The 23,724-nt window shown below is 36.8% G+C and overlaps 1 protein-coding gene across 8 annotated transcripts in view; it reads right to left on the reverse strand.

The window, feature by feature from the left end:
• Nucleotides 1-23,724, reverse strand: part of PCLO (piccolo presynaptic cytomatrix protein) — a 318,666-nt gene that overhangs the window by 107,472 nt on the left and 187,470 nt on the right. For all 8 annotated transcript variants that reach the window (XM_021539594.4, XM_085569964.1, XM_021539596.4 and 5 more), the window contains exons 9-10: nt 16,264-16,345; nt 4,864-4,989 (exon numbers count right to left, since the gene is read on the reverse strand). In XM_021539594.4, coding sequence (XP_021395269.3) covers nt 4,864-4,989; nt 16,264-16,345 — 208 coding nt within the window. The remainder of the gene's footprint in view (nt 1-4,863; nt 4,990-16,263; nt 16,346-23,724) is intronic.

The raw sequence follows: 23,724 nt of genomic DNA on the forward strand, positions 1-23,724 counted from the left end.
TTTTCACCTAACAATGCAGCTGCTCTATTATAATATCTAAGTCCTTATGCCTTTAGAATAATTAACTGCTTGTTGTAGAAATAATGAAGAGCTGTGCTAACTATCCTTGGACACATATAGAAAAGAGTCTCACTGAACCCTGACTTTTTCTTCTCTACCTTTGAAGAATCTCTCAGTATACATTATTTCATTATGAAGCCTAATGCTTGAAATGAGCTAGGTCAGAAGCCAAAGTCCACACCATGGGTGGGAGCTGTAGAGCATTCTGGTTAAGGCAGGCTTCTGACAGGGCTTCCTGGGTCTGCCTCCTTCTTCTGTGAGCTGAAGGTGGGGAGCTAGGCTGCTCTCTGATGGAGGTTATCTAAATAGCTCTTTTCTCCTTCCCCTATCATATTTTGCTTTGGGTGGAAATCACTTCCCACTGGTCAAGATGTGGCCCTCTTTTGCCAGGAATAGCATGTTGTTTGGCACACCCTGTTCATCTCCTATGTCATTTTGGTGTGGAAAGTTGCTTGGTGACAAGCAGTGAACATGTTCTCTCTACTGCCTCCAGATTTGTAAGAAAGTGTTGTTGCTGATACTGTGGCTATTGTCTGGGGATCCAAGAGGTCATAAACTGTGCCATCCAAAGGAAGGCAACTAGTCTCAATCTGAGGAATGATTCTAGTGCCCATATTAGGGCATTAGAGTGAGTGAGCTCTGTACAAAAGTCTTCTTACAGAAGAAAATTGTGACAATTGACTGTATAAGAATATGTAAGACTTTATATATGAAGGGAAAAGAAACATGAATAAATAGGGATATGAGGAAATAGGCAGACCTCATTTGTATTTCCTGAAGGCATCTCAAAGTTCTGAGATTGCAGTTTTCTAAAGATGAAAGAGATCTCTGGCATTCCCAAAGACCCACTCATTTAAAATACTTTCCTGAGGGGAGCCAGGCATGTGGCCTAGGAAACTTTCAGCACAATTAAAGGCCATCAACGAATTTAGAAAAGCTGGCAATCTCTTTCTTAGGAGGTGAATCAAAATCTAAAAGGTTCTGAGTACATTTAAAAACTTATTCTCAATATTTAGACTTTGATGCCAGGGCATTGGATGTGCTTTTACCTACTCTTGAAGGAAGGCGGCTCTGACAGTGTTTTCATGAGCAATGTTTCCTGCATCCTGAGAAGAGCAATTGTTAATCTAGATCAAAATAAGTGCTAAAGGTTTGGACTGAGGGAATGGCACCATTAACTAATATCACATCTAAGATGGAGCTCTCCAATAGCAGTGCAGTTTCTCTGCTCTGACCTACTTAATAACTTGAACAGGTTTCATTGTCTTTCAGAATCTGTATTTCTATCAGGTAGTTTTTATTTCAGGAAGTTCTATTTCAGTATTTTTTATGATAAGGGTTTTTGTCTTCATTATATATGATTTTCCTGTTTTTAAGCTTGGAAAGATATAATTTAAATGATCCATACATATTAAAAATAGACATGCACACAGAAGGGCTCAGGAGAGGTTACAGAAGTCTGACTAGTGCTGCTGAGTGAGTTATAAGCAAAGGCAGTAAGATCACCACAAGTCAAGTTCACCATAAGTTTTTCACCATGCTAGTTTATGAGAATTTCTAGAAGACTGGAAAGTCAGGGAATATCTTCATCTTAATGAACAGCAGATGACCTAATCATTGCAACCATTGCAACCATTTCAATCTGGCTGATTAAAAACTAGGAATAAAGACACCTGTTATTCATCAGTTCCCAGGCTCTCCACTCAGCCTGAAGGTGTCCAGGAAATTTGTATGAGTAGGTAACACACATAAACATTTCATTTCTGCTCTTTACTCTATGTTCTTCTGTTTCTGAAAAATGCTGGCTGAAATGCCACTCACTCGGTGGATTCACCAGGTGGAATATAACTGAAGTGTTTCTGTCAACACGAGGGGGAGCACAGACACATCTATCAAACTGACACAGTCCTTGCACTTGATGAGCTCGGTGGAATGAGTCTTCCACCTCCAGTTTTTGTTACGCCAATGAGTGATGAATCAGAGATATTTTTGACATTTGAAAGCAATTCAAGGTGAGAGAACTGAGAAGACTGGTATTTGCCAGTCAGACCTATAAATAATTTTTTCAGCACTAAGACTCCTCCAAAGCTTTTTAAATAGGCTAAAATTTTATGTTATTCCCTAAGGATAGGAATGCTATCTCTGTGTCATTTATTTATATGCAGTTATACAGAGAGCAGGTAGGAGTTTGTCTTCCTTCATAACCACAACAAATCCATCCTTGTTTCTTATTCTATTCGTAGGATTTTTAGACTTGGCCCAGTGTTTTTAGAATTAGAGGAATTAATTAAGTTGATGGGATTCTTCACTGTGATTCATGTTCTTAGAAAGGCTAATGAGTCAAGATGCTAACTTGTAATGACATTAGTATTTGTTTACTTGATGACTCTGTTTATACTCTAACTTGTAGTCACACAGCATATAATCAGGAAAAGTGACTCATGATTACTGAAAAAAAAATGCATTTACAGGTAATGACATACAAAGATTTCTTTGTTTCTCTCTGTGGTGTGAGAGACAGCAAATAACTTGAAAAAGGAAAGAAGGCCAGCTTCTATTTTCAGAGATGTTGGTAAGATTAGCAGTGTGGCTGGATTTACACAGATCAATATGAGAGTGATTGAAGATCTCAGTGGATTTTAGCTCTTCTGAGGGGTAGAGGTTAAATGGGCACCAGAAAAGAAAGAGTCATATTTCCACTAATCCAGCACAACTCACAGTGAAGTAGAAAATATTCTTTGTTGATCTCTGATAGCCATCTAAAATAACATAAAAATTAAGTATAAAGGCAACACCTAAAGGTAAATGACAGTGAGAGGAAATATTTGTCTTGTATGCCATAGTCAAAGTGCATTCTGCAGGAAGCATTTTTTCTCTCTGAGAGAACATTTAATGCATCAATACTGAAACTTATTCTGAGACATTGTGTGGACAAATTCTACAGATGAAATATAGGGATTTTGATGGAGTTTATTTATGCCAACTTATCCAAGTCTAGTATACTTTTATAAAGGTAGGATCAGAAACATGAATAAACATATGATGGAAGAATGAAACAAAGGAATAAATATTGTACTGTCATATTCATTTTCCTATAAAATAGGAATATACCTTCAGGATATATTATGTGAACAGATTAAAAAGTAAATATCTATGTCAGATTTCTCCTGTAGTTATTGTAAATCCAAGATGTTCTTGATCACAGCTGAAAGGAACCAAATATGGTGAATAAAGAACTGTTTTAAACTTCAATTTCCAAAAAATTTCCTGGCAAAATAAACCAAAACCAAACTACAGATAATGCCAATCTGTAACTGCTCATTCTCTTTCTTGAAATGTCCAGTCTTGGGGAAAGGTTGAATAACCACATTTTCCTCTTTACTTGTTTGGTACTGAAACAAAGCATGCGTAATCCAGCACAGTTATGAAAGACCTACTTATTTGTACAGAGGGAGCCAAAACAAATACTTGCTTCAAAACACACAAAATTAAGGTCAATTCTTTCATCATTCATGCACAAAACAGAACACTATTATATCATTTGATGAGTGAGACACTAGCCATTAAAAATTAATATCAGAACTAACTGTATAGGCCAAAAATAAATATATTTCTTTTTAATTTTCTGTTTTATTTCATTGACATTTTCTGTTTAATTTCATTGCACTTTGGGGTTTGTGTCCCTTGTTTTTTGTTTGCTTTTTTGGCAAAGAAAACACCAAGGATGTAAAAAGTTGCAGCGTGAATGCATGTGACACTGTTTTGTAATACCCACAGAATAATTAAAGTATTCATTGTAAATGCATTCTTTAATCAATTTACTCAGTTTTTCTGCCTGCAAAGTGCTTTTGATTAAATCATGACTTTTTTTGCTTGTTTACCATTCAGAAAACATATGTGAATTCAATTCTGCCTGGAAGAACTATTCTTCCTACTTATTTTGTTATTTTTCCCTGTGTACATGCTTTATTAAAAAAAAAAAAATAGTTTAGTGAGCTAGTAACAAATGTACTCTTTTTTTGTCTATGGACAGACTGACACTTCAGGTGCATACAGATTTGTAAAAGGGAACTAGAAAATAGCTATAAAAAGAGCAAGTTATAAAAAGAAGGTGGCCTTCATTCAATCACAGAAATAAATTGTTAGACAGAATGATCACATTGCAATAATCCTAAGAAATGTATTGGTAATGAAGTCAAATTCCACCTAGTTTTGGTAGCCTAAAGGATGGTGTGAAGTTGAATGCAGTTTTCTAAAAGCCAATTAAAGGAGGAAGACACTTTCAGAGGTCTAAGTTAGATGAAATAACTGCTTTTCTGTGGATACCTCTTTCTCTGTTGCCTGTTGGGGCAGGTTGGATGGTTACCTTCAATTGGACAACTAACATTAGGTATGACTTATAGGGGACTAAGTAAAAAAGTTAGTGCTTGTAACTGGGAGACAACTGGATCTGTTTTACCTGTGAAGTAATTTCAATGGATACTTAGGTGATCAAGAAAGGTTAAAGATCTTCAAAACCCCTGTCCATGACATATGGTGATGATCTGTGACCATGCAGACAGCATGTTTACACATATTACTGAAGACATGCCCCAATAATGATCATTATGGCAACTCTCCTTGGCCACAGAAGTCATAAAATCACTTTCCATCAGGCCTTTTCTGCTTTAAGCATCATGAAGTTGTAGCTCCCATTCCTTGCACAAGATTGCATCCATTGCGCAAGAGAAAATGTGTGTTATAAATAATTATAAACTCCCAGCAGTCCCATGGCTTCATTTTTTAATAATGCATTTATCTTACCTTCTATAAGCTTCCCCGTCTGCTCTGCATTGCCCCCAGGCAAGATCTTGGCAATGTAAGCTCCAATTTCCCCACTGCTTCCTGGAATTTCTTTCCCACCTACAACTCGGATTCCCAGTCCATTGCCTGTGATCAAAAGAAAAAGAAATCTTTGAACAGAGATGAAGCAATGAATAATTCACTGGAAAGAAAGGAAGAGAACAAGTCATCAGAGGTTACTGAAAATGTCCCAGATAACTTCTGTCTGTAGTTGGAAGATCAGGGTTAACTGCAGTCACATCTGATGCTCTTCTAAAGACTTAATTTTAGGAAGATCTTGAGCACCCACTGCATGACTGACAGAACACAAACAGCTGAGTTGCTAAAAACTGCATTGAAGCTAATCCTATCTTCTGACAATCTATTTGCAGTATTAATTGAATTAAATTGCTTGAAATCCACGTGAATTGTGTATTCAAAGGATAGCTTGCTTCATCACATGCCTACAACATGCATGCAATTTAGCTGAGAAATTATAGTATCTGAGACTTTAGAATGACATAATTATGGAGACATTGACAGAGATCCTTGTTCTTTCAAGTAGCAAAGCATGTACATTTGTATGAACCTATATTTGGCAAATGCTGTTATGCTTTTTAAATATCTGCTTTTAATTGACATCTTTCACATCAAAGGATGTACAAATTAATGGTGGGTAAAGCATACAATAATTCTGTGTAAAGCATCATTAAATCACATATTTTCTTCATTAAAAAAAAATACAGAGATAAAAACATTTTCATCACTCATTTCAGCTGGAGAGAAGTAGATCACTATCCTTACTTATGTACAAAATAATGAGTGAAAACAAAAGCTTAAAATATAAAGTAATAAGATGAAATAAAATAATCTTATGCATTGTCCATTTTTCATGTTATTTTCTTTCAAAAAAACAAAAAAACCACAAAAACAAGACCAAAACCAAAACTTCCTATACTAGTTAAACAATTTTTTTCTTTGAAGAAAATTCTATATGAGATGATTCACACTTTGGTCATGGAATTAAAAAGCTGACTTACCCATCTTCATTGTAATGGGTAAATAATTAGTTTTCAATTCCTGGTAGTTCATTTGTTCATTCCTGGTAGTCAGAATGAACAAACTACTTTTCACCCAGTGAGCTCTAAGTGCTCTGCTCTGGCTGACAAAGAAATATTTCTTGGATCTTGCTGTATTTTCTCCTGTAAAGACAGGATTTCAAGCCTATTTATATTTTATCTATTGAAAATATTGAGCTTACTACTTCTGTTTGAAATGACTGGCCAGTTTATAACCTTGAATGAAGATAGTTAAAAAATACCCATTATATGCTTTCTCAGACCTTTTTTCCCTTGTGTTTTTTTTTTTTTTTTGTTTGTTTGTTTTTTTTTAATTTTGAGCCTTAATTTCTATTTCTCAGGCTATTTTGATATAACCATTCATTCATCATTCTCATTTAGATTTTCAGATCAGTGAACTTCTGTTTTCTTTAGAAGTCACAGGATGAGTAAATCATCAGAAAGCAAATCACTGTGTTTTGAATAAGAGAAGACACCTTTCTGAATTATGAATATTGATTTCCATGGAAAATATATTCAAGAAAGCATCCCTCCAATTTTACACCTAGAAATCCAATCCTTTTTAGGACACTTCAAAGCAAAAAGACTGGTAATTAATTAAAATGGTTTTTACTGATCTCCCAAAGCTGTGATCCTACTCTCCCATCTAATCTTAACTAAAGCTTTAAGATGGACCATGTTAAGCTAAAAAAACACCTTAAAACCTTTCCCCACCCAAACCAAAATATATAATAAGATATATTAAAAAATAATATATAATGCTAAACTTTGACAAGGTTGATCATGCAACTAAATGGTTTTTATACATTGATAAACAAATAAAAAAAAAGGTACTAAATCACTACAGTTAGCTAGTAAATCTCTGATTTATACAGCTGGACATTTGAACAAGGAGAACTTGAAGCTTTAGGTCACTTGCTCAGTGGATGATAGGAAGGTGCTGGATGTAGTTTTTCTGGACTTTCCTATGCTCTTTGATGCTGCTCTCACAGCATCCTTATGGATGAGCTGCCCAGCTGTGAGATGAGTGGGTTCACATTGTTCTTGGGGAAGAACTGATGGAAGGGCAGAGCTGAAAGGATTGTAGTGAATGGAATGACATCTGGCTGGGGACTGGACACCAGAAGTGCTCTTCAGGGATCAATTCTAGGGCCAGGTTTGTTCAATATGTATGTCAAAAATCTGGATGCAGGAGTTGAATGCACCACTAGCACGTTTGCTTATGACAAAAACTGGAAGGTGCTGTTGACTCCCTTGATGAGCAAGAGGCCTTTTAGAGGAATCTAGATAGACTGGAGCATTGGGCTGTGATTAATGGGATGAAATTTAGCAGGTGGAAATACTGGATCCTGGACCTCTGACACTGGACACAAGTGTAAGTGGCTGTAAATCGGAGAGGGATCTGGGAGTGCTGCTCAGCTGCAGATCCGTGTGAGTCAGCCAAGGGGACAAACCCTGTCTGGGGTGGCATCAAACACAGCATCACCAGACAGGCAAAAGGGCTGATTTTCTACTATGTCTAGCACTAATTCAGCCTCATCTTGAGTACTTTGCACAAGTCTGGGCCCCATGATTTGAGAAGGATTGTCAAGGTCCTTGAATGTCTCTGAAGGAGGGAAACAAGTCTGGCGAAAGAGCTGGAAGGAATATTCAGTGGGGAGAGTCTGAGGGCTTTGGGTTTGTCAGGTTTGGAGAAAAGGCTGTGAGGGGCAACCTCATTGCTCTCTATAGCTTCCTGAGGAGAAGTGGAGAGGGAAGTGCTGAGCTCTTCTTCCTGGTATCCAGTAATAGACCTTGTGGGAATAGTTCAAAGATATACCAGGAGAGCTTCAGACTGAGAAGGTGGTCAAAGACTGGAACAGGTTTCTGTGAAAGGTGGTAAATGCTCCATGCCTGTCAGGGTTTAAGAGGCTTTTGAACAATGCCCTTAACTACTTTTACTTTTCTTCCACCTTGAACTAGTCACTAGCTAGACTATAAGGTTTTTGTAGGTACCTTCTGGCAGAAATTCTGTATTTTGTATTTTTTATTTCGTTGTGTTCCATTCCATTCCATTCCATTCCATTCCATTCCATTCCATTCCATTCCATTATGTTAGCAAATACTTCAAGTGCTTAATAACTGTGGAGTTATTTTTATGATAATCCATATTTGGAAGAAAAAATATTGAATGGCCTTCTTTGCTTTTTGGCAATTAACCAACTCTGTAACTTTCAAAAGGACCTTTCATTTGTCATTTCATATCCTTCCACACACCATAAATTGTTTCAGTGATGTGTACTCATTACATTTGCACACACACACACTCACACACAAACACAAACACACACACACACACACACAAATATATATAAAATATATGATCAGTAACCAACAACCTGACGCTAATAAATTCGGTCACTGGTGACCTGGCAAACATTACAGCAAATGCATTTTTAAAATTCATCACTCTTTTTTCCTCATTTTCACCATGAAGTTCTTTCTGTCCTTTTAGATATATTCATTCTGAATTTCTGTAGCTCAAAGTGTCTCAAACACAATGAAATCCTATCTCCTTGTATACTTCATTGTGTCACAGTAGCAACAAGGCAGAAAGACTGTAATTTACTTTGCTGGAATACGCTGACTATAACCTGAGCTCTGCAATTACAATTCAGACTTTTTTGTCCCTTATGGAGATAATAAAGATTAGGCTGTTGCCAATCTGTTGCTGTTGCTCTCAGGACACAGGGAAGATCATGAAATCTTACCATCTTTTCACTGCTTTGCTGAGCAGCTCCATTAGAGCCATTAGAGGATAAACAGTCTAGATTTCCTGGAACCATTTCAGCATCCAAGCAATTATTAGACTTCCCTTTACAAACAAATGCTTATAACCCCTTACATAAGTTAAAGGTGAAAGGAAAGAAAGAAAAAAAAAGCAGTAAAAAAATGAACAACTCGAGGTCCAGCAGGGTTTTACTGGTGTTTATGGTCCTGATTTTACACAAAAGTGAAAATTAATTTTTCAGGGATGTTTCCTCTCATGAAAGTAAATGGCATTCCAGCAGAAAATGCAAGGACTGATTATTTTTAATCATCGTATGGGTCCAATGCATAGCAAAAATTCAACACATGCAGGAGAATGCTGGCACATGACCCAGAAGCTTTGTGCAAACATTGTTCATGTGTTAACTCAAGCAAATATTTCCTCTGGGCTAATTTTTGAAAGTATGAAACCATTTTTATTTCTAATTATATAAACAAGGAAAGTAAAGAAGCAATTAGAATGTACAACAGATTTTCAGTAATCACATGTGTTTGTGCAAATTGGCATTGGAAACTGTATGAGTGTCAGCAGCAATCTGACTTTCTTCACAGTTAGAAATAGAGCTATATGAATTTTTAATTGACTTTTAAGTGACTGAACTATAAGAAAGATATTTAAAAAGTGCTGTTGATTTTGATTTCTAAGAGCCCTAAAGTATACCCTTCAAGATGGTAGCTGAAACTCACTATTTCTGTAAACCCATGATCATTTTAACACCTTCAGATATTGTGTGCTTTGAAGTTGAAACTATACAGAAGTAAAATGGAAAAATTGAAATGGGCTTTAACTGCAAAATTCAGGGCTTCAACACCTATCTCTGAATAGGTGGAAATGGGAGATATGTTTAAATTTCAAAATAGAGACAAAGCATTGTGTTTCAGATCCAGGAGCCAATGCACAGACTTGACAAAATATGTTTTTCATCACTTTCTAATAATATTAAAAAAACCCCACACTAGAACAAAACCATAATGGTAAATTAAGGCAAACAAGTACAAGGGTGATGGTTTTTTGGTCAAGGTCCAATGGTAGCAAATGCATGAGAAGAAAGTATGCAAATGAGACATTAGGCGTGAAAGACTTTGTAATGTGCCAATGTACCATGTCAGAGCAATGATCAAACAATATGAAACCTTTCAACACTGTTTGGCTATGAATGGAGACAGAACATACCTTCCTCCTGTGTTCATTTACTAGACATTATCTCCTCTTTACTCCTCCAGCCTTATCTAGACCAGACATATGCTAGGGTGCTGGTAGGCCCTTATCTGCTGGAACAATTTTACACCCTGTTCCATTGTCTGTATGAAACAGAAGACTCAAACACATTAAAAACATAAGTGACTTCTCTTGGAAAGGTCAGAGTTAAAAGTACCATGAAGAAATGCAAGCTATTTATTTAGACACTGTAGTTATATTTAGTTGTGATAAAGCAATCTCTAAAGTCTGGAAAGCAGAGAGAAAGGAAATATGACAAGGCAAACAAAAACAAGTTAACTCAGGAACTTAAAAACAGTAGGGAAAAATAATGTGTATAATAAAATCCAGCCTAAATTTTTATTTGCATTGCTACTCTTACGCAATTCTCTGGAATACATAACATGGTCACTCATATCAGAGGTTGGTTATCTATATAGGTACAACATTTTCAAGAGTGTCCTCAGGAGAATTGTTTTGGTGTTTCTAAAAAAATTAGTTTCAATGAAGTTGTTTCCTAGAAACACAATTATATTTACTCAGCTATTGCATTTCTTGGCCATTGCAATTAAGGCATAAAATACATATGAAGTCAAATCAGGAGCTGATGAAATTCAGATATATTGCAGATGTTTTAAAAGCACAGCATTGATTTATATCAGCTGTGAATCTGTTTCATGCTGATGTGAACACTGGTTATCATCCTGAAGGATCATAAAGTGTTTTATGAATTAGCTTCTTGAAGCATTTATCACATCTACTTGAAAACAAGATAAAAGTCTCTTCTTTTTGGACAATCTGTCACATCAGAATCTATAGTGCCATCTATGGTAGACTGTACCTTTAAATCTATACAATCCTTTGTAGGTATTGATTTTCATCTGTGTTTACTGATAGACACCAATGGCTCAAGAGGTTCCACTGACTGACAGCTGAACCTCTATGGAAATCTGGGGGCTTGACTGAACTCTAAAATTCAGTGTTGCAGTGATCTATTTATGTAGTCTTTTCTGCATGACAGCTATGAAAATAAATGGAACCTTTCTATCCAGCAGACACATTGCCCTCTCAATTACCTCTACTCAAAATCTTCAACAAAAGTTCATATACTGCAATGTACATAAATAACTGAACTGCCAAAAAAGTTTTATGGAAAGTATTTTAAATACACACACCAGTTGTTTTCATATTAAAATAATTTGGAGACAAGAGACATAAATATAGAATATATGGGGTCTGTACCTCTACAAAGTGTTTCTAAAACACAGAAGAATTTGTTTTTATTTAGAAAAGTTTAATGTTACTGAGTTCTTTCTAAAATTGATATTAAGACAGAAACAGATATCACTCTTTCCTTTTATTTCCAGTCCTGTCCTCATTTACTACCACGTAATTTCCCAGGAAAATCTCTGCTGTAGCCTGACTGTAACAGGGTTTTGCCTTCTGTACCATGTCTGTGATAAGGAATGAGTGTTTGAAGGAATGATGACAATTAATTAGGGATTAAGTCCTTCCCCAGTGACAAGGGAATATTAGAGGAGGGTATTGCTTTTTTTGTGCAAAGTATTATCTCAGTTCTTCCCAACATTAAATGAAAGAAGTATGAGGACAGAAGGTGTGTTGCAGTTCTCACTCTGACTTCTCACATTGACTTCTCACATTGAACACAGACTGTGACTATATTTAACATGTTTTTAATTGATTACTAATCACATATTTGTTTCACTTTAGTATTTTGCTTTAAGAATTAATTTTGCTGAACTTGTAGATGAAATAATCCTAAATATATAGGGTTGTTTATTTAAAAACTGACTGTAGTAGTGAGGTCTTGAAAACTCTGAAATCCCTTCCTCTCCATTTGAATAAGCACTGCATGAACTGGCACACTGCAGAAATGTAGTGTTGTTTGCAGGAATCAGCAATCCTTATGGAGAGTATGAGGCATGTCTGACGTGTGTACAGCATTACAGCTACCCTGTAATTCTACTTGCAGTTTCACTGACATCACTGCTGAGGTAGAGATCAGGGATGCAGTCTTCTGGTCACCATCTACTTCACTACTTCACTTCTTTGCTCCACTACAAAGTTTGCAGATTTTTCTGAATAGTTTCTCTGCCTTTTTTTTTTTTTTTTTTTTTTTTTTTTAGCCAGAACTGAAGAGGATGTTCCCCAACATGGACAGTCTGGCTGCTCAAAGGTACATTTTTTTTTTCCTGGAAACACAGAGCATCTCTCCATTTAAAAAGGAAGAATTACAAGAATTACTTCTGACTCAGCCTATGTGAGGTAAAGGAGTAAAAATTACCTTTGACTGAGTGCACTCATTGTACCTATAGACCTACTGAGATGTGTCTGCCTTGTTGAATTTCCCCCCAAGTTTGCCTAAACAGCTTCCTGATCAGGAATAACACAATATAAGTTATCTTTGCACCATTCCAAAGGTATTGCTGTATCCTTAATTCACAGTTTCAAATAAAATGATGGCGTGATAAAAAACAGAAGAGAAAATTCTAGCAGTATAAAACAGCACTTATGCTTCTCTGCTAAAGGATCCAAAAGGAACAAGGCACTCTCAGTAAAAACAGTGAGTTTCTGGAGCATTAAACACTGCTGTATTATCATTCACTGAGTGCTGCCTTCATTGCTTTGGCACATTAGCACATCTGTGATGTCAATTCTTATTTTTTTTTCTTAATTGCAAATTATTAATTAGTCTTTATTAATCAGAATAAATTCTTGGAAATTCCTTCCCACCTTTCAGCATTGTCTGAGGAAGGGACACTGCACATCTCAAAAAGTAGATCTGAATGCTCTAGATTATGGCATATAATAAAGAAACAAGAGTTTTCAAGAGAGCAGCCAGTGAGCAAGTATACTTTTTTTTCATTCAGCACTACTATTCTCTTGTCATTACAATTTTGGCTTGGTTCCTCAATCCTCAAATACCTCATTCACATGCCAAAATTCACATTATATGCCTCTGTGTGCAAAATTATGCCAGATTATGTAAGAGGCATCAAAGGCATCTGTACCTCAGAGTCAGTTTGCATTAATCAAGAAAGCAAATAAGCCAAATACATGTGCACATAATGTGCAGTACAAAAGTCTGAATTTTAAAATATTTGGGATTAGTCTTATTAGTGATATTCAGAATGTGACAATTTTTGGATTCATAATCAGGCAGCAACTTCTACTGTGGTCAGATTATGATGAGACCTGTGGAATTCAAGTTATAATGGTGATATTAGGATGAAATCTTTCCCTACAATTACAGCTGCTGTGGTAGAGTTTGTTACCTGGGCTGACCCAGCACACTGAATCATTAATGCCCAGGTTGGTCCAAGAACTCCAGTGAGATGAGATAATGGGCTGAAGCACTGCCCAGTTTCCCAGCAAAGCAGCTGGTCAACAGTTACAGGAATTCTCCAAGTGGGAATTTTGTACAGTTTAGGACATTTCCCTATGTAACTCCTGCTGTGCACACTCCAGTTAAGATACACTAACTGTACACTGAACTTGTGTTCATGAATCCCCTGAGGAGAATCTGTCAATCTCAGGCATCTCCCCAGGCAGCTCCTGCTTCAGAACTGACCAAACTGCACATAGATCATTAAAAAAATAAGCATAAACTGCTCCTGCATGTGCAAAAATGATCACATAGAAGAAGCTTTTGACAACACCCAACACAGAGGAGGTTTTGTACGTACTGTGAGGAAATCAGAGACAATGGATGGTGCTCACACTGTTGTGGTCACCCAGGACCACAGTCCAGCTGGCTTGTAAGAATCCAGCAATAAAAAAGGTCAGCTGAAGATGCTACTCAAAGGGTGGTTTCAACAGTGGCTGTTCTCTTGGAAAAATCAGACTCATTATGTGAGCTTTACTGAGGGTTGTGGTTTTTAACATACACACTTCCTGTGTTTATACAACAAGTGTAAATACAGACAAAATAAGTCAAAACCTCATTTTGGTACTTCTGATAAGAGAGAAAGGAAAAATAAAAAGAGACAAAGGGAACAAATATAAACAAACAAAGCAAGTGAAAGAAATCAGCTGGGGAAGCAATCAGACATGCAACCTAGATGAATATCCAAAACTCTTCTACTGAGATAACTGTGATGGTATAAAAATATATATTTTTTAAATTTTTCAATATTTCAAGTAACTTTTGCTGCATAATACACTTCTATGTGTTACTATGGTTAACAGTCATAGTTAATAAAAACAGATGTTTACTATTAGTTTGCAGATATTGTTTAATAAAATTTAATTCTTTTTAAAACCATGTGCCTGTCTCTGGTAGAGGTCATTTGGAAAGCTGAATGCTAAGCATAATGCACTGCACATTTGAAGAGAGTTTTCACATAGTTAAATCATTCAGACACTTGCGAGAAGAGAAGGGAAGGAAGGGAGGTACATAGTCAAGGAGTTATGGTACTTCAAAGGTGTATAAGGAGTAAAAACTACAACTAATTCTTCTGTTTCAAGGCCAGCCACCCTATTTTACCTTTGTCTCTTTTCTGTGCAATTTCCATTTAGGCCTTTAAGTATTTGTAGGGAAATCTATGTATGCATCATGCAGAACTATATCTGTGCAGGTCTCCAAGCATGTATCTGGACTAAAACACAAAAATATGACTGCAGCTTGTAGACAGAGCCAAGGTTGCTTTCTCCAATTAGAATTTCAGCACGATGTTATATAGCTATAGCAGTGAGCAATCCCAGTGTGGGCTATATAACCTTATCAGGACTCTGAGTAAATTTTTGATCCTATGTGACCTCATTTGTGCAAGGCATTAATCAATGCAACATCACTATCTACACCTTGGGCTGGCCCATCTCTACTCACAAGGCATTTTCCCTGAGGCACAGTGTGTTGCTGTGAGTGCCAGCATGAGAGTTAGTCAAGAATTTGGAACAGGCATTTCCCACTGCATAAGGGTAAGTAATTTTACATAGGAGAGCAGGCTTCAACAACACTAAATCACAAGCTTTACAGTTGCGTGGTTGTAATTCCTCTTATTTCTGAGTAAGGCAGCAGCTTGGATCACAGCATTACTCATCAGCCCGCAGGGCAAAGATCCCTACAAGGATGCCAAGGAATTCCTGTGGACTGGGAGGGCCTGGAGCAGCACAGGCTGACACACAGCAGAGCTGGCAGCTCCTTTCAGATTGGGCTGTGTGGGTGGAGGGGTCTTTCTGCAGCCTGAAATCATCGGTGGGTGTTACCCTGACTAACAAGAAAATACCTCATAATGCATAGGGAACATTAATTTAACGCTCTAAATATGAGGTGAGTACTGAGGATGGAAATTATCAAGACTTTACTGCCAGAAACCCTGTGAAAACAATATTTAGCAATTCAAGTAAGTTCATGCCACTTTCTACTTAATGCTCGAGGGAACACCAGGGTTGGCAGTCGGTAATTACTTCTGTGCAGAAACAGAGTTTGACACACACTATTAGAATCTTTTAAACAAGTTATAAAAGAAAGTCTGATGGTTTCATGACAAAATCACTTAAAACATCTACCTCTGAAAGAACAAAACCAGAATATTGAAATAACTTTAAGTTCTGTATCAGTATTAGATGTGAGAAAGGGTGCAATTCCAGAAGCTCAGACAGACAGACCTTACCTGTGCCAGGTCCTGTAACTGGCAGCCTTTTACAGTTTGACACATGAAAATATCACACCGAGTTCCAGCTCTCAGCCTGGGAGGTGAATGAACATCACCTCTGCCACTTTCATCTCCTTGGCAAGCAGACTCTGACTTACATGAACATTTGTGTCAGTGTTAGAGAAAAAGAAAATCAATCTGAAGTCCTATAATAAATGTCTCCATGTGAAGATATCACAGAAAAATGGGATCTGATTGATCTCCTAACCCCCTCTATGGGGGGAGTGGGGGTGGGGGGGGATGACTGGGTGGAGAGTTCCAGAACAGAAAGGATAAAATTCTCAGTTCTGTACATGTTGAACACCTACACAAGCTTATTTTATAAGGACTCATGCAGGGAATATAGAGTTATATAAAAGGCAACAGCAAACCAGACTGTTCATATGGATAACACAACAAAATTTCCTATGATTTTAATGTCTGTATAGCTTATATATCTTGAGCAGATGTCATGACCTTCTTCATGCACTGCTGCTTTCTGTTATAGACAATGAGCAAGATTTAAAATGACCACTGAATTTCCTGCTGCATAAACACAGGCACTATTTTTAATACTGGAAATCTGTTGTATAATTCATGCTAATCAAATTAATTATCATGTCTGGTAGAGGTTTTTTACCTGAAACTGTGTGATCCTTTGGGTCTCTCAGTAGTTTGAGCCTTGTATGAGGGAAAATGTACTGCAGGGGCTTCCCATTTATCTGAGGAACACAAATATGCATGTCATAAAAAGATACACCAACAGCAATTGCATAAATAATTTCAGACAGAAACACAAACAAGCAAACAAACTTATTTAATCCAGGGGAATATCACAATTTCTCAGTTCAAAAACTCTCAAGTTTAGAGACATTTGTCAGACTGCAAATTCCTTCTGTGGGGTAATGAATATTTCTTTCCATAACTCCAGATTAATTTTAAATATGGCTTTAGTTCTGATTTTGTCTGAGTGAATAGAAGGTAGTCACTCTCTTCTGTAGGTTCTTTTAGCCTTAATCCTTTATTCAAGCAATGCTTAACATAAGAAAGAAACAAAACATTATTCCTGTATTTTTTTAATAAAATTATTTTCTTAGACATGTAAACAAAATGCTAGTTTAATGTGCTACCAGCCATGAGTTACTGCTTTAGTTTCAGCAAAACCACGTGGTCCAATGTATTTCTTGTCTTCAAATCCTAAAAGCTGTTTGGAAGATCAAACTAAGACTCATATGATCCGTTCTGTATGAAAATGAGCAACATTTACCTGGGCTTATACTAGACCATGTCAAAGCTGAAAATAATGCACCCTACAACAGACTCTAAAGAGCCAGTTTTCCTGTTGAAATGACCCCACCTGCCCCATGGCTTTGGCATAGGAGGGGCCAAGCTGCAGGGACTCACCACCTTCCAGGGGTGATTGCCCCGAGCCCACACCAAAATCCCTCTGCAGAATGTTGGCTGCAATGCTCCCCTCACAGCCATCAGCCCCCCTCTGCCTGCAGTTTTGGTAACAAAGCTGAGCCCATCACTTCCCTGCCTCTGCACAGGTCCAAGCGGGGCGATGCAGCCGGGCCAAGGGGAGGGAGCGCGGCTGTGCCGGCTCTAGGCTGGGACCTCAGGGAGCAGCTCAAGGAGCCAAGGGGACAACACTGCCCAGCATGCTGGAGTGCATCAGCAGCCTGCTGCCAAGAGTTTATTACTATTATTATTATTTATATTTAAGTAGCTTTAAAGGGATTAAGCTCCTCCTGAGCCAAGCACTTCAAACCTAGTTCTGCCCTGGAGAGTTTATGAAGTAAATGGATAGCACACATAAATGATGGGAAGGGAAACTGAGAAGTCAAGAGACTTGCTTAGCTCAATCTCACAGTGAGCAGAAGAGTTTATTTATTTGTTGTCATAATTTAGTTACTTATCCAGTGAATGATGTTGCATCTAGAAGACTCAAATCATCCCATAACACAGAGTAATATTGACTGTAATTAATGTCAGACATAAAGGAGATTGTGGATTTGGTAGCAGACAAGTGCTCCAGAATAAATCAGAACATGAGATCAGGCAGACATTTGAATTTATAATGGAATTTTGTCAGAACATAGAGTCTAATACTACCAGGAGTTGTAAAGTTCCATGAGGCTTACACACTCATTAATGGCTAGGGAGAAGTTATGTTTTTAATGACACTGTCAGAAATGCCAAGTTTTATATTACACTAAAAGTTATATGCAGCAAGTTTTATATAATAATAAAAGTGATGCATTTGTCACAGATAGCTTATATAAAATTGTAAAAAACCAGAAAGAATGCCTCTAGTTTTATTTTGAATTAAATAAAAAATATGAAATATTGTTTACAAGATGTTTACAAACACATTTGAATGGATCTTTAGCTGGGATCCATTTTAGTGGGAATAATTCAGTTTAACTGAGGAACACTGCAGCTCTTAAACTTCAATTCATATTATTTTACTTTTTAATTTTTTTAATAAATAACAATCCAAGAATGTTCAATGCCATATTGTACATTACTGCTAACAAATGCATTAGAAAATATAGACTGCCTCCTTCTTTAGGCTATTACTTCCTCATTACTTCCAGAATTTTATGAGAAGAATAAATCTTTGTGATTCATACAGGTCTGGATAAAGCATTGAATTTTATTAGCATCTGGGGAAGTATATTATTATTTTATAGTTGGTGGGTATCAGTACTTAAATGGAACATGTCATTAGGCCTTTACTTTCAGACCTTGCTGAAAGTTGCAGAACAAACAGGAGAAAACAGAGGTTGCTGTAAATAGATAATACCAACAGCAATTACATTGTTCTTGATGCTTTGCTTTAATCATTAGTGAGCATATTTATCTGAAATTTACTAGAATATTTCAAAACCTGTAATACACACATTATTCTGAAATTTATCTGAAAATTTACTAGAATACTTCAAAATCTGAAGAACTCAAATTATTTTGTGTTTCCACTTGTTCACATCCTCTTACTTCCACTAAAGCTGGTTTCCCTTCACCTGCATGTAAGCCAGGGATCCCTTCTAGCTGGCTCTTCCCCAGTTTCCCCAGTGAAGACAAAGAGGGACCCCAGTAAAGCCACGCAGCCGTGACAGTGGAAATCCTCACTGGTGCAGAGGGGCCATCCTGCCACTGCACAGCTGCAGGAGTGGACAACATGTCAGCCCACAAGCCCAGATTTAGGTCACAGGGCAAAAGTTGACTTGATCCCACATATCTGCTACAAACCCCAGAGAATTCTGCCATCTGTCCCTGTCATGAAGATCCTTCCTCACCTCTTTGGGAGCATTCAGTACACTTGATTTGTAGTTCAGCACTGGCATGTAATCCTCTTCCTCAGGAAATGTAAGCTCTGGTCATGTGTTTCATGTCATTAGTCAGCTCAAAGGCCCTCCAACAATGGAATGAATGGGAAATAAATGTGCTGAGGGTTTCTAAGACTGCTACAGAAGATGAGTTTAAAAATTCATTTCATTTCCTGTTGTCTTTAAGTGTTCTGTCTGATAAACAAACACTATGGAAGCCTTATAAAGGAAATATTATAAGTTAAAGAGGATAATCAAGAAGAAAACATTTCCCCAGTGCTGTATTTCAGTTTAAGAAATAAAATTTATTAATTGTATTTTAATTTTTCAGGCCCTAGCCACACCTATAATGTATTAATTGCTTTGGATTGGCTCACCAAAGTAATTCCTGGTTTTAAATGGAGCAGCACCTCCCCTTCTGGTGATAGGGCCTGATAAGGTGACTTTCAGCAGCTACAGCTGGTTGTTGTCCTCTGGGAAATACCATTTTCAAGGGAAACTTTACCTGAGGTAGATATCCAGGAACCAGATTTGGATGTTCAAGGGGGCGGGTTAGGCAGTATCCATCCTAATTTCTGAATACCACAAATATTTGAATGAGCACACAAGGCCTGTGAAAGCTGCTAGCAAGAATTTTTCCAGCTGTGGTAATTCTGCCCCTTTAAATTCCCTCTGTGCAGGGCACAAATGTCAAGTTGTCTCAAAATCCTCAAGGTGGAAATTTCTTTCTGCTGATAGATCCCCAGTTATGGAGATAATTTGCAAAAGACACAGTTAATATAAACTTAACAAATACAATGTTTCTGCTCATTAATAAATTGCGAAGTGAGTTGCATTTCCTTCTGCAATTAGGTATATTCAACACTGACCTTTGCTCCAAAAGTTATTCTGGCATGCAGAGAGAAAAACATTTCTGAGTGACTAAGAAATGAGGCACTGCCACCTAAATTCTTTTGTGAATTACAGTGAGGGGGTGGCTAACAATCTACTCTTTAGATTAAATATTTTAACAATTACACTAAAGTTGGAAATGTTCAATTTCTCATCATATTTCCAGGGAATCTCAATCACAAAACCCCCCAACAAAGTCTCTAACGGAAAACAGCTTAATGCAATTCCAAATAAATTCTTGTTGTTAATTGGAAAACAATTAAAACTAAGTAGGTGGACTTCAAAAATGTGGAACAAAAGTTTGCAGGTAGCTTTCTGTACCTTTGTCACAAATGGTATTTTCTCATTTAGCCTCAATACTTCCCTTATGACCCATTTTTTCATAATTTCTAAATATCCAAGTGCCCCTAACAAGGTTTGATTTAAATTTCAAGAGAATGGTAATGACCCATGAATAAAATGGAATAGAATATAATTTGTAGGGTGTTTAGAAATAGGGGCTTGCATTCAAAAGGTTTCATGTCTATGACCCTTGCCTTTTTTGTGGTTTGAAAATTGTTGCCTAAGTGAACTGATGGCAATATACTGGTATTATAATGAGTTTAGAATTTTACTTTTCATTTAGGGCTTAAAAAGACCCACCTATGATGACTGGAGGTATTTAAAACCCCTCACTGAAAAACTACTTGTAGCCTCTGAATTTACTCTCATTGTCCATGCCTTTTTCATGAACTTTTACTGCCCTGGCACCTCCTCCTCCTGTTCTTTCCCAAACTGCTTCTAGCAGCCAGTTTAGTTCAGGATATATAAATAATTTCCACAGAAAATAATAAGAAAAAAACTTTTGATGTCAGGAGGTTTAAAGAAGTTGTAGGCAAACTGGCAGTGACTAAGAAACTGTTGAGGTCAACAGCAATCTGGGAATTCTACAATAGATTATGTATTGATAAGGTCTTACCCTCCTCAGGGAAGCAGTCCAGAACCAATACATTGGGAAATGGCTATTAAGATATTAAACTGAACTGCAATTTAACATGATTTCATAATACTAAATAGCACCACAGAAGTTGCCATAGAAACAAATACATTTTAATATTTATAATACAGTATGTGAGCATAATCTCCTAGGTTATAAGAAATCCATGGAAACCTGGAGGTTCAGGGTTGTCACTCCGCTGCATTCTTGCTTCAAAAGCTCAGGATTATGCTTTATTTATTACCTTTGGTTGTACACACTCTGTGGGATGTAATCAAGCAGTTCTATAAGAACTAGTAAGTTCTAGTAAGAAAATTGATATTTCACCCATGTGCATCAAAATTTTCTGGAATTTACACATGGTAGTGGTCATTCAAATATTTTAATTCTTTAACAGAGAAGATCATAAAAATAGCAAATTTAGAGCCAACAAGGGTATTTGGAAACACTGATTACAAATAGATTAGTGCTATTGATGCAAATTATTCTTTCTGTGGCTGGTTTGAGCTCAGTAAGGGTTATTAAGGGACTTGTACTTGCTTAATTCCTTTGCTAACCAGAAAACTTCCCTCCTGACTGATTTCAGGAAATCATCTCCAGCAAAGGAAGTTCTGGGTGAAGGTGGATATGTTCAGATGGTTCTGGATGGAGAATGACTTGCCATTTTTGTCTCTGGAGTACATTACACTTGGGCACTACAGGTTCCTGTGCAGGACTGAGGTGTGGATACAGGAGACAGACAGAATGGCTCAACTAATTCAGAATTCAGTAACCCTTTTGTTACACACAGGGCTGAAAAAGCCCTTAGGGAGTGGTTACTTTGCCTCACTGCTCTCATTGCCCTGATATGGTTTATTTGCCTTCATCACTTGAAAATGTAATACTAATGCTAAAAAATAGAGATGTTACTACTGATTTACATTCTTCTATTGCTAAGTATTTCACTTAGCAATAGAAGTGAAACTCAGCATGAAGCTAATGAAATTTTTAAAAAATATCTCTGGCCCCTTTTATCTTGTCTCAAAGCTATTTAATTTCTGGATGTGTCTGAAAATGTATTTGTTTTTAAGTTATCTTAATGTTCACAGAAGACTCTTAATGTACACAAGCTCTGAGTAACATTTTGATTAGGTAGGTGTTGTGGAGTTGGTGAGACCTAGCATTTCTTCCTTCTGCAGAGCCATTGATCCTATTTTGTACTGATGTGTGACTGACTCTTTCCATCCAGCTAACCTGGATGGAAAGAGCAGAAATAGAATGAACTGTTATAAAGCTTCTCCTCACACATCACTTTTCTCTTCTTCTGAAGCTTTACATGGCATCAGACAGAATTATTTAGAACATGTTCACTCTCCAGTTTACATCCCGTATTTCACAAAACCTTAAAAAATGCCTTTGGCAAGATTTTGGTATTGTGTCTATTTCCGTATAAGCATGGGGATCTCACAACAGCTTGAGGGAGAAAAAAACCCCCATATTTTCTTCCTGGAAATATGAAGGAAAACAAGAAGTCTTAAGCCCTTTAACATTTCTGCTGAAAATTTTTGAACAAAATTTTTCAACCATTCCTAGTGTTGTGCTATTTATACGAGGTAAAAAAACAAAGATCAGATCTCTGTGACTAAGACCTTGTCTTGGAACAGTTTCTTAGGACAAAAGCTCTGGAACTCCAGAAATTAAGTGTATCTTACTAACCACCTCCTGATCACAGAGCTCAGGGTTAGTAGTAATTCTTTTGGACAAACTTGATTTTCAAGGAAAATTTTCCATTTTACCTCAGAAAGCTGTAGTGGTAAAATGCAATTATGTATGCTCAGAATAATAAATGCTTCTCATGAGGATTAAAGTGTTCAGAGAGACAGTTTTTTTACTATTGCCAGGGTTATTAAGAGATGTTAAGACTCAAAGCCATCCTTTATCTTTCAATTAAGTTGATTCATAGAATCATAGATCTATTTAAATAGATTGCTGTAAGAATTATATCATGTAAAGCCCTTTTTCTCAACAAGAAATGAGTAGCCTCAGTGCAACCTAGGGTGTGTAAATCTCAATATATGTTAGGGATAGAAAAGGAGGGGAAAAAATTTACAGATTGCATTGTAATACATTTTAACACTTACTTTGTAAAATCTACACCGTTGCTTCATAAAACCTATATTTGATTGTCAAATGTCAATGAAAATGCTCACCAACATAAAATTTTTAAAGGCTGCATGACAGTGATATGTTCCTGTTTTGGGTGTTATCTGAGGAATTAACATGAGCAATATAAGCTATTAAGTATCACAAAGGGGCCATGCAATATCTTCCCTCAGAATCACAGGATTGTTACGGTTGGAAAAGACATCTAAGGTGATTAAGTCCAACTGTCAACCCAGTACCACCTCCATGTTCACCACAAACCATGTCCTCAAGTGCCATATCTACGTGTTTCTTGAACACTTCCTGGGGTGATGACTCCACCATTTCCCTGGGCAGCCTATTTCAATTCTTGACTACCTTTTCCATGAAGATATTTTTCCTAATATCTAATCTAAATCTTCCCTGGTGCACTTTGAGGTTATCTCCTCTTGTCTTGAGAAATTGCACTCACTGCATTCATTTGCTATAATGTAAAAATGTAATCTAAATCAAAACATAAGAATATTTCAGGATATAAGCTAAATCAATCAGTAAAAATGACAACTGAAACAACCAACTGAAGACATTAGAAATTTGAAATGCATAAACTTTGTTAATAAAAAGTGGAAATAGAATGGTATCCTAAGGTAAACTAGATTTTAAAGTTGGCAAGCTTGAAAAAGCAGACTATGGTATTTTTCTTTCTCTCTCTAATAAATTAAATATTCTAAGTATTAGATTGATAGAGTCTTGCTGATTTATTAAATAATTAATCACAGAC

Source organism: Lonchura striata, chromosome 1A (genome assembly GCF_050655825.1).
Source record: "Lonchura striata isolate lonStrDom1 chromosome 1A, ASM5065582v1, whole genome shotgun sequence".
In the NCBI taxonomy this organism is placed as follows: Eukaryota; Metazoa; Chordata; class Aves; order Passeriformes; family Estrildidae; genus Lonchura; species Lonchura striata.